This window comes from Onychostruthus taczanowskii, unplaced genomic scaffold, assembly GCF_017590055.1.
Source record: "Onychostruthus taczanowskii isolate IOZ18803 unplaced genomic scaffold, ASM1759005v1 scaffold8, whole genome shotgun sequence".
Taxonomy (NCBI): Eukaryota; Metazoa; Chordata; class Aves; order Passeriformes; family Passeridae; genus Onychostruthus; species Onychostruthus taczanowskii.
The window spans coordinates 10511375-10523550 of record NW_024505892.1 but is presented as its reverse complement, the minus strand read 5'-3'; the positions used below and the strand labels follow the sequence as shown (position 1 = coordinate 10523550).

The 12176-nt window shown below is 39.5% G+C and overlaps 1 protein-coding gene across 3 annotated transcripts in view; it reads right to left on the bottom strand.

Moving 5' to 3' along the window:
• PCMT1 (protein-L-isoaspartate (D-aspartate) O-methyltransferase) overlaps positions 1–12120 on the bottom strand; it is a 36172-nt gene extending 24052 nt beyond the window's left edge. For 2 of the 3 annotated variants that reach the window (XM_041423705.1, XM_041423704.1), the window contains exon 1: positions 11887–12120. In XM_041423705.1, coding sequence (XP_041279639.1) covers positions 11887–11941 — 55 coding nt within the window. In that variant the 5' untranslated portion in view covers positions 11942–12120. The remainder of the gene's footprint in view (positions 1–11886) is intronic. The other variant, XM_041423703.1, reaches the window with a different exon arrangement.
• Positions 12121–12176: the final 56 nt, after the last annotated feature.

Here is a 12176-nt window from a genome sequence, read left to right as displayed (position 1 = left end):
AACAAGACTTTCCCAGCAGTTACAAATGTTTTCCTGGAACCACTTGCAAAGATCTACCCCCTAGGAAAACTCAACTTCATGCACACCTTTGATAAATCCTGAAAATATAGTCAGTAAGAAATTAGTATTACTATACACACCAAACAAGATATACTTCATATTTCTAAGAAGCTATACAAGTAATTATTGAAAAATATACAAAAGCAAGTTAGAAATGTTAAGTTGAAGCATCATTGCTCAGTACTTTAGTTTCCAGATCTGTTTGTCTTGTGTTAGCAAAGAAAAAAAATCCTTTTGTTAAGAAACTCCCACTGAATCTGAATTCTTATGCTGGGGCAGACTGAGGCCAAAAAGTTTTTATATGAAAACACTCTGAATCTTTTGTTCATTTTTCAAAATAAAATAGAAATGCACATGCATATAAAATATCAGAAGCAGCCATTTTTCCTTGCTGTTTTATTGAAGTTTTTTTAAACATTGTTAATTCTATCTTTTTTTAAGTTCTCAAGAGCCCATTAATGAATAACAGAAGACTTTGGAAAACAAATGGAAGAAATTAACTAATTACTTGTATTAAGTGATTATATAAACTACAAATAACTGACATTTCAATGATGGATTGCTTCATTAACTACTTTCTTTAAATAAGGATTTATTTGCAAAATTATACTTTAAAAAAAAAAAAAAACACCTGATCATTTAAGCACCATTAATGTCTAACCCAAAACATGAAAATCAGATTATGGAACTTGTGTAAGATTGTCCTGAAGTTGCACCAGTGGGTTTTTTTGAAAAAATACGCCCCAGGAATGGGCCAACGTCTACAGAGACTTTACTGACTGTTTACTGGATGCTCCCAACTACACCTATTCATCATGGGATTTTCCTGTCTTTTTTTCTTATCTACTATCTGTGTCCAGAATTAATTATCCTATATAAGATAGACTTGAATTCAGAAAGGAAAATAACTCCTCAGATCATATTCCTTTTTGGTCTGAAGACAAAGTATCACATAGAACTACAAAACAAATATACTATTACTAAGGACAATTTTAAGGAAAACAATTCATTTTTAAAATATATTATTTTTGTAGAAATATTTCTATTATCTGGTAAGTCCCAGAAAAAGCATACACTCCACTCACAGTCCCCACACCTTAGATATATCCTGTTCTTTGACTTCATTTTGAACTGAATACTACAGCAGTTGTAGTTAGAGGAAATTAATTTCAATCTAAGGTTTTAAATCTGAGCCAGCAGGCAGTTGCAGCAGTTCATAAGTTTACTTACTGAGCAAAATTGTACCCAAAAGAAAACAAACAAATCAATCCATTAATACATTGGCACTAACAACAGAGCATAGTAAGGAAAAAAAAAGTTTTCCCTGACCACTAGAAATTAGTTGGATTAGTTGTATAGCAGTTCTGTGAACAAAGCATAGAAACAAAAAAACCCAAACTTTTACAGTCTCATTAAGAATCACTAAGAAGTTAGTATTTCCAAATGAAATATACTTTAAAAAAGGAAAATAAGCAAGTCTAATTATAATAGAAGTGAGGACATTAAGGCTCTAGGAGGCTGAAGGGATGTCAAAAAGCAGTAGCCAAGAAGTACTCACAAAAGGTCTAAAATAGTGATTTATTTATTTCTTTACATGCAGATAGGCACATATATTCTAGAACTACAGGTAGCCATCTGCTCTTTCCTTTTATGCCTTGTGGAATAAACATGCAAAGAACAAAAAGAACAAGCTTCCACCTTGGAAGTGCAACTGCAGGGCCCTATGGTAAGGCCAAGAACCTTCTCTAATTTTACAAAAGCTAGCTCCAGTCAAAGTACATACAACTATCAAATAAGATGCTTACACTGACAGGCAAATTACAAAAAAAAAAAAAACCTTGAAAAGAGAAAGTACTAATATTGTACAGATGTTGGGCATTCAGGATGTTCTCATTCAGCAAACAATCTTGAGATTTGCTGACTGTTGTACTGTCTTTAATTATTGTAATCTTTTTCATCGATAAATAAGAATTGAAGAAAGTTACCCATACTCAGAACGTGTGGGAGAAGCTGAATCTGCTGTCAGATATTTATTTCAATTATTGAATAATGCTCTGTCCTCAAAAAACAACACCCTCTCAGCTACCCCCCCATAGATTAAGTCTGTTTTTCAAATTTGCTTATTACACAATGGAAACAACATCAAATTCTAGGTGGGAATTAAGAAAAAACTATCAAGCCCTAAACAGTAAAGTCAATATTGACTTAGTTGACATTTTTATTGTGTTGATAACAATACGATTTTTTTTCTTAGTCTCACAGCTGAATATAGAGAAACATAGCAACTGTAAGGTACCAAACTCCAAAAAAGTCCTTTATTTCCTGCAACAGTCAGTCCCAAGATGACCAGCTGCCAGGATCTTAATTCTGCCTGAAAGATGTCTCTATCAAATTCTCAATTAAGTCCAGAAAACAAGTGTATCCCCTAAAGAAGCCAATAATAGAAGTTTATATTGCAAAGAAAGCATTCTAATTGCATGCCATCTATACCAAAAAACCAAAACTAAAAAAAAAATTAACTATTAATGAAATGCTAACTAAAACAATTTTCTAAATCTTAAAATGAAGCTGTATACTGCAAGAAAACAGTTAAATGCATAGTAGAATATCCTTTCCAATTATAATGTGCACAGAAATCTCTCCTTGAGGAGACTGTTGAGTTTCAAGAATGATAATCAGTTTGTGCATTATCCTTTGCTTGTAAACACTTTAATCAGATATTAAAGTGTTTACAAGCAAAGGATAATACACAAACACACTGACAGCTTGAAATAAAAAGTAAACTCAAATAAAACAGAGTTATATCAGCACAACTTCCAAGCTTCAAAGGGCTGAAGCTGAAAAGTAAGTACTTAATAGAGGAGCACTGCCTGCCAAGTTCAAGAGTTACTCTGTGCAGAGGCTGTGGCAATGACAACTTGACATAATTGGAGCATGTTTTGAAAACTCTCTCTGGTCTGCCTCTTTTCCACAAATAACACCATGAAAACAGGAAAAGAGCTCAGAGCAGACCTTGGATTTGAAGGTGGAAGTATACCACTGTTGAATGTAACCTGGGAAACTGGGCAGTTCACTGTCAGAGAGCAAGGAAAGAAGAGTCTGAAAAGGCACCATGGACTTGCAACAAGTATATCTTTTTATTCTGTCTTTTATTTAGCAACAAATGCATCACTGAAGTTTCAAAGAATTGCCTGCCTCACTGATGGTACCCTGACTGTTGACCAAACACATTTCTAACCAAACCATAAAATACTAGCAGTCAACATTTAACCCAACACTGGCTTCCAGATCAGAAAAGAGGATGTGTCACTACCACATGATCCAGCACACAAGTTTACTATACAAACCATAACACCTACTCAAACTCCTCCTGTGACTGACTTTATGTATTAAAAAAATCCTCTTGCAGATCCCAAAACCATTTACTACTTCAAGAACCACAAGCAGTGCAACTACTTCAGCATCCACATAGTTCAGCTTCTTAGACTACTTTCTCCATAACCACTGCAGAATACTTCACTTAGGAAGATGAATTTTCAGTGAAACAGTGATATTTTGAAATCATACAGACATCTTAAGGCATGATGCAAAGCCCATAGAGCTTTATGTTACAAAAGATTCATTTATGTAGATGGAAATTACTGATGTGACAAATCATAGAATGGTTTGGCTTAGAAGAATCCTTCAAGGTCAACAGTTCCTTCGTATGTTGGGGGCCCCAGAGCTAGATGCAGCACTCCAGGTCGAGTCTCACCAGTGCAGAGCAGAGGGGTAGAATTGCCTCCCTTGCCCTGCTGGCCATGACACTTTTGATGCAGGACAGTTTGCTCTACACAAACTTGCAGAGAGTGCACTTGATCCCACTGTCAATGTCAATGACAAAGATGTTAAACAACACCAGTCCAAGTGCCAGTCCCTGAGGAACACCACTCATCACGGTCTACACCTGAACATAGAGCTTTTGACCACAACTGTTTTGAGTGCTACCACCCAGCCTTATCTATTAAGTGGTCCATCCGTCTAATCCGTGCCTCTCACTTTTAAAGATATGGATACAGTGCAGGACAGTGTCAAATGACAGTCTCGACCTGACCGATAAAAAACAGCTAGCAGCTTTCCAGAGGAGAATGGGCTGGAACAGAAACACAGCCTGATTTGCAAGCAATGTGAAGATTGTTGGTTTTAAGCACCTGATCAACTGACATTTTTAAAGTCAAGGTCTTTTTGTTTGAGCAGAGGAAGAAAAAAGATGGGAAAGAATGTGGTTCAGTTAATAGAACTTTATTTATTAATGAGCATAGGAAGATTTCACTGTAAAGTATGAATACAAAGAAAGCACTTAGAACAAGAAGTGATGCATCAGCACCCTAAAATCCAGTAACAGACACTGACCCAAACCATACAAAGCTCTTTGTGCTAAATAAATTGAAAGTAGGTGTTTGTAAACAGGTGTTTCTTATACGGCTCATACATGCACACTTCTTGTGCTTTGCTGATAATTGCCTCAAACATTCAGCCAAACATTCAGCTGTCCATCTATTTTTACTGTGATTTGGATTCACAATATCCAAACATTATCCAAACAGGAGGTTGCATACAGCTCACTGGAAGGAATCACTTGAGAGTCTATCGTTCAAAGACATAACAGAAAGACTGCGGAAAGCACAAGTCCATCAGAGTTAATCTTACAGCCCAGAAATGAAACACAAATATCAAGTCCCATGAAAATTCCAAAGTGACAGAAATTTTTAAAAAATGGGAGTAACAGTAATATTAAATATTCAATTACCATTTAAATGCTACTCAAAACCTGCAGAGGTAAAACATTGGAATCGTAAGCTAGGCTCAACACAATTGAAGTCTCAAGCTTCATTTAAATACAAACTTACCCGTGAACATTTCACTTTTATTTTAAGGTAGTATTCCTTCCCTATTTAATAAAGACGACCTTCAAAAACAACACTTTGGTGTAACAGGTAAGAGTTTTCTATTCATTTTCACGGATCTGAAAGTCTGCAGTTAACTAATTTAGATATTTTAACCACATCTGTATTGCCCCCTCCTACCATAGGGCAGTGTTGCAAAGTCGGTATTAACCATTTTTTTCTCTGGGGGAGGAGAAAGGCCTGCTTAACACAGCCTTCTAGCACACAGACTTATAGAGAAGTTCTCTGTAATGTACTCACATTTATCATAATGATTATGTTGATTTCATCTACATCTGTATCAGCAGCTGAATCAAGAAACTTTGAGGAGTACATGAAAGAAAAAAGTAACTTTAGGGTTGATTTCAGCATGCAAAAACATAGAACCTCATTTTCCAATGAACTTTAACACCCATGTGTGGATGAGGGAGACTTTAACCTCTGAGCACTCCTCAATCCCTCAAAATTTGAGAAGTCTGAACTTCATTTAACGCATCACATGGGAAGTCAAAACTAAAGAGTTCAATACAAACTGACAACAACCATCAGTAATAATGAAAATGTGTTGCAAAGATTAAGATAAAGTTAGCTGGATCAGACAGAAAGACAGGGAACTCTCTTCTCAGTAAGGCTTGAGGCAAAACTACTTACAGCTTTAGTAGATCTGTAAAGAAGGCACATGGTGCACATCTCACATCTTACTGAGCAGATTCCATGCAACCACTCTGCAGTTTTCAGAAAAGCCAATGCTGTTAAGACCAGCAGCTAGACCACATGAAGAGTTTGTCATTGTGAAGGTGGTTTCATTAAGACAGGCACTAGTACTACATGAAAGTTGAGGAAGATCAGAAGATCAGCAAAATATAACTCTGACTCTTGGGACAAAATGACAAAGAAATGTCCTACTAGCAGAAATTAGGAAGAATTTCTGAAGCTGTATTTCAATAGTGCAAGCATTTAAAACTATTTAGTCCTCAAGTCCACTACTGAAGTATTCCGGTTCTGAAGTCTTAAAATGCAACTCACAAGTCAGCCAGTCCAAGAGAATTCCACAGTTTACTGATCTCAAGCTAAGAGTTCACTCAGTTTTTGCCAAATGTTGGTAATTTAAATTAAAAATTAAAACATTAATAAAATTAATCTAATAAAAAATTTAATAAAATTATTTACTTACAGTGTTATGCAGCACTAAAGAACATGACTTTGAGGCATTAAGGGATAACATTCGCATAAACACTCACCCAAAAGAACATGAACATTATACATTTTTTTCTAGGCTTTCCAGTAGATCTTAGTGATCTCCTGATACTACATCAGGATGAAAGAAAGAGTAGCATTAAAAGAAAAGCTTGGAGCTGTACTGAAGCTAAACCATAGAAGATTCCCTCTTTTTAAATGCCTACATGCAGCAGTAATGACCTGTTTTGGAGACATTTGCAGTATCATTTCCATTTTGCTATGGATTACTAGGCAGCTTCAGATCACCAGGAAAAAAAATCATATCATGGCATTATATTCACAAACAAAAATAAAAATATATCTTTAATCAAGCAAAATAGCAAAATATTTTAATTAAAATTATTTATTAGGAGTTATAAAGATTTGTGATGCAAATAATCAGCAAAAAATGCCCTCTTTTTTTCTTGAACGATAGGACTTGGATTTTGATACACTGAATTTTGGAAGTTTCTGGGAAAGTATGGGTATGTTTTTAACATTACATTGACACCCTGTCTAACACTGACTGCAAAAAACATGCCAACAACAAAGAACCAGTTAAGAACACAATCTTAATTTACACACCAATAAAACATTATAAATGTTATTAAATTTAGGTTGGGTTTTTTTTCTTTCTGTTATCATTTCCTATTATTTGGGCTATCTAGTTGTCTTGATTTACTTGAAGGCCTGCCTCATAAAAGATCAAGGGTACAGAAATTGCTTCAAAACATTTCATTGACCTAGGCAATTCATTAGCAAATACTTAAATCTCACTTAAAAAAAAAAAAAGTTTCACAGCAACTCCTTTAGGCGATTATTCAAATTACTCGCTAACAAAATTTTTTTAAAATCTCAATGCTCAAAAAAATAGCATCACAGATTTCAAGCCTGCCACCTGAGACATGAACCAAATTTAAGAAATTTTAGATATTCTTAAATTAACTTATCAGTGAATGTGTTAATTTTTAATTGAAAAAAATAGTTCACTTTCTACCCACTTCACTACCTGGTCATAAGTTACAATGCTTAGTCACTGAAGCCTCAATACATTCATGATGAAGGGCAGTCACTGAATGCACACAACAGGCAGCAAAAGCGCTTGTACAGGGGAGTCATTAAACTTGGCCTAATTTCCCATTATTATTTCCCTTCTTCATGTTCAAAGTTACATTACTCTTCCTTAAGCAAAATTAGACAGATGTAGAAGAGATTTGGATAAACCAAGGGAAAAGACATGACAGAGGAAAATAAAACCAATGTTTTACTGCTTGCTCAACCTAGCTCAGGCTTACTATATGCAATGCTTTCCCAATCATGGCAGTTCCCAAAGAGATTTTTCCTCAGCAACCAGAAACTTGCACCAAAGGTGCAGATTCATTGCAGATAAGCCTTCATCATGACAAAGCATGCTAAGTTGCCATTTTTAATTATTTAACATCTAAATAATTAAAACACTTGGAGAAATACCTTCAGCATATTTAAAAATAGAATTCTCAGACCGTGATAATATTTGAATATATAATGATTTGAAGCATCATTCACACTGAAAAATTAAGACTCTGATCTTATGTGAGGTGCAAAATTCTATGGAATCTTGTAAATTAGAGCTGCTAACTTTTGCAACACAAGTTTATTAGGTGAAGAAGGTAAAAGAATGTAGCAAGAAACAAATCCACAGATGGTTAACAACATCTGCCACAGCCAAGTTAACTCACCTTTACTTTCACTAAGAAATGTAGATTCAAGAGCAGGTATATGGGATGAAAACACCACTGACACAACGTGATCAGAGAAATAAGCAAAGCCAGCTTGTCCTAGGGCAGCATGACATTGACTGGAGGGAAAAGGCGCAACAAGGAAACTTAATGAACTTTGATTGCTTGTGAATTGGACAGGGAACCAATTTTTGTGTCCTTCAGGTGGGAAAGAAAAGCTGATTTCTAAGATGTAGGCATGTAAAGTAGCAGGACTTGGCAAAAGCCCAAGTATGAAAGACAGAAGATGAAATGATCTAGTAGTAACCTATCAGCAGATAGCTGAAGATACAGAGAGGGGGGAAAAAAGTTACAGATTTAGAATCGTAAGACTTTCAACCAAGCAAGACAACAGTAAATAACTCACCCATTTTTTCCTCCTTCCTCAGCAGCTCTGTATGAGGTTCATAATTTTAAAAAAATCTCCTGTCAGGTAATTATTTCTATGTTTAGCATGATTTCTAACCCTACCGTAACCTGAATTTAGAGAGCTCCCTAGAAATGTTGTCTGCTGAAATATCTTACTTTAAATATATATTAGGGAGAAGTTTACTCAAGCTTGAAGGCACATGTTCAACTATTTTCAGTTAGGAAGAAGCAAAGATTTAAATAATTACTCTGGGAAGGTGAAAAATGTTTTAAGGCTTGAATGAAGAATCATTCAGATTTTAAAAAGGCATTTTAAAAAAATGAGAAGTACTTTCAAGAATCACTGAAACAAAGCAGCTGAACACCTCGTAGCAACAGCACATTCAAGGACAGCATTTTTGTTGTGAAGGGCATGTTTTAAACAAGTTTATTTTGCATATGTCAATTTGTGCATCTATGATGCCTCAAATTAACAGCACAAAAGCATGTTTACAATGCAACAAGAAGTTAAAACAACAAAACAATGTACTGCAACATTCTCCAGTCACTTGTCCCTAAGCATGTGCTGAAAAACATGCAAAGTTCCAGGACCCTCCTTATTACTTTGTCTCTTTTAAGACAGGACAGCAAAGATAAAACCTATAGAGAATAATTGCCCAAATCTGCATTGTAAATACCCAAAATCACTTGTCAGTGCACTAACACAATGATTGCCACATTACAGAAAAGTTAGTTCTATAGTTAAGGCAACAGTGAAATGAGCAGTAAAGCAAATGCCACAAAATAGAGAATTTTATTGCCACAAAACAGAAGCACTAGTAACTGTCAATAACAGCCTATAATTAAGAATAATCTGTACAGCTGTTTTAAGGGAAAAGAACAAGCAGCATACAGGAATCTTCCAATGATGTTTTCATTTGGAAGCAAAACCACATTAATAAGTTCCCATTCTTCCCAGCCCTCATTTATGCACAACCAAGTTTACTGCTTCTCTAACCATAACAGCTGACAGACATTGAGGAGCTTAAATCTTGTTTATGTTTCAAAAGTCATGAGAAAGAGACCCAGTCTTACAGCACTGCCTCCCTCACAAGGAATTCTACAAGAACAGTCAAGAGAAGAATTGTGGCATAAGGGCAAGGGCAAGAACCTCTCTACCAGGACTAGCTGCAGAAGAAAACATACTGTATCACTATAACCTGCATTATTTTCTTTAAGTTATGCAAAATATACACTGCATTACACACACATTTACTAAGTTATACACAAGACAAACACTGGACAACATCAAATTAACCTCATCCAATTTGCATTCTCACTTTTAGCATAAAATGCTGTAAATGCTATGTAGCTGTTTTTAGAGAGGGGAAAATACATTGACGGATCTACTACTCCAAAAGAGTTCTATGGAACATTTTAGTCTTTCTGTAACCAGTAATTTCTAAGTTTGTTGAAACATATCTGGGAGAATTGTATCACATTAAACAGTACTTTCTCCTAAATCTGTGCCCAACTTTAGCAACAAGGTATCATCTTACCAGAGGAACTCTAACTTGAAAGTTATAGTCTTAATTCAGAAGCTGTTCTGCATTGATAAAGCCCTATACCCTGAACAGAGTCCCACTGAAGTTGACAACACAATCTTCCTGCAAGATCAAAGGCCTCTTTGCTTCCACAATATTTTACTGCCAATCCACTATTTCCCTGTTTAACACCGTTCAAAACATTTTCACATGCATATGCAAAACAGAGAGGGGGAAATTACAATCAGTGCATGCTTTGAAATTACAATATTGAGCACTTCTATTTTACTTTCCTCTTCCTATACAACTATCGCTGTATACTAATTACAATGGTTTTTAGCTTTGTCATCATCATTTGCAATGCCCTAAACAGTTTCCATGTGTTGAAAAACTGTCATTGTCTTCTGCAACAAAGAAACTGGTTTTGCCTTCAGGTTCTGAGTGCCATAGACTATTCTGGCAATAATTGCTTTTTGGATGTATTTTGGAGTTTAACATTGATTTTTACGTCAGAGTTTTTCCCTGCTGTGTAAGAGAACAGTATTTCACTAAAAGAGTATTTCTAGCCCTTTCAGTTGCAGAACAAAACAAAACAAAACAAATGTATTGCAACACTTGTAACTAGAGAAGTTATCAATTTATTAAACAGAAACTCTACAATAATTAGTAGTTTTTGCAGGGAAGCTGAAAGTCACTTCAGCATGTATTATTCTGCTGGATGTGATAGTTTTCAAAAGAAAATACTGAGAAAGACCAAAGAATCAGATTATCTAACATAAGCAGAGAAAAGGAGAAAAGAACAAGGGTGATTCTCCTATGACACCAGAATAACGAGGAGGCCACACAGCTGAACTTGTCTGTGGTGTTGTAGTGTCACTAAAACAGGAGACAACTGTCATAATACAGGCTCCAGATCTACATCCTTTTACATCTAGGACACAAACTTGAGAAGAGGAAGGGAAAAAGCCAGGAGCAGAGACGAGAGACACTGTAAGTATACATAAGAGAGGTTAATTCTATTCTAATATGAAAAAATGGAAGCTTTGAATTCAGAAGTTGTTGTCTGTCCGTCCTCTCAGGACCTGCAGACTTCAGGATGCACTGAAGTACATCGGCGAAGGAGCGCCCGCCCGACACCTTCCACGTTCAGCACGGGGACAGCACAAACCCTCGGCGAGCACAAGGGAGCGCCCAGTGCCGGGCAGCCACCGCAAAGCTCGGCTGTCACAGCGCGAGTCCGCAACCCTGACAGCTCCGCTCCTCTCCTCTCGCCTCCCCGCGGTCCCAGCCCACCCCTTCGAGCGGAGCCACTCGGGACCCCGCCGGGGAGCGGGGAGGAGGGACTGCTGCCACACGCCCCTTTCAGCCAACACAAACAGCCGCGGCCTCTTCGGCGCGATTCCCAAACCCGGGCGGCTCCCGCTGCGTTGTTCAGTCCGGGCCTGAAAGACCGGAGGGCGCCCGCCGACACCACTAGTTCCGCCGGCCGGAGCGAACCAGACGGACGCCGATCCCGGTGCGTGCGGGGGATCACGGGCCCTACGGCGCTGCCGCCGCGGCCCCGCCTCAGCTCGCACACGGCAGACGGGAACGAGGCGGCGGGAACGGGGCCGACGAGGGGGGGACGCGGCGAGTAGGGAACAGCCACGGCCGCCGCACGGCGCTTCCCCTCCGGGACCGCCATCGGCGCCACCCCGCCCGCCGCACTGACTCCCGCAACAACAGCCCGGCCCGGCCCGCCCTGCGACACCGGCCGCCGCCCGGACACACACCCCCCGCCCGAGCACCCGGGCACGCACGGACACACCCCCGGTCGGACATTGAGACAAGCGCATAAAGACACGGACGGACGGACGGACGGACGGACAACACGGACACACGCGGCCGGGCGCCGGTGCCGCTCCCCGTGACAGTTGGCGGCGGTCAGGCGGGCGCCGCGGGAGCGCGCGGTCGCTAACGGTCACCGGGCGGCCGGTAACAGCCGCCCCGCAGCCCAGGGGCCCCGCCCGCCCGCGCCCCCGCCCCGGGACTCACTGCGGAGGTTGTGGATGAGCTCGGAGTGGCTGGCGCCGCCCGACTTCCAGGCCATCGCTAGGCACACTCTGCGGAGCAGGTACAGAGCCGCCTTCAGCGCCGCGACTGCGCACAGCAGCTTCCCCAGGAAGGACACAACCTCCAGCGCCGACACAGGCGCCGCCTCCTCGCCGCCTCCTCCCGCGGCCGCCGCCGCTGCGGCTGCCGCGCGCTCGCCGAGGGGAGGGGCCACGCGCCCACCGCCCCGCGCGCCCGACATGCCCCGGCCGCCGCCGCCGCTCCGCCGGCCG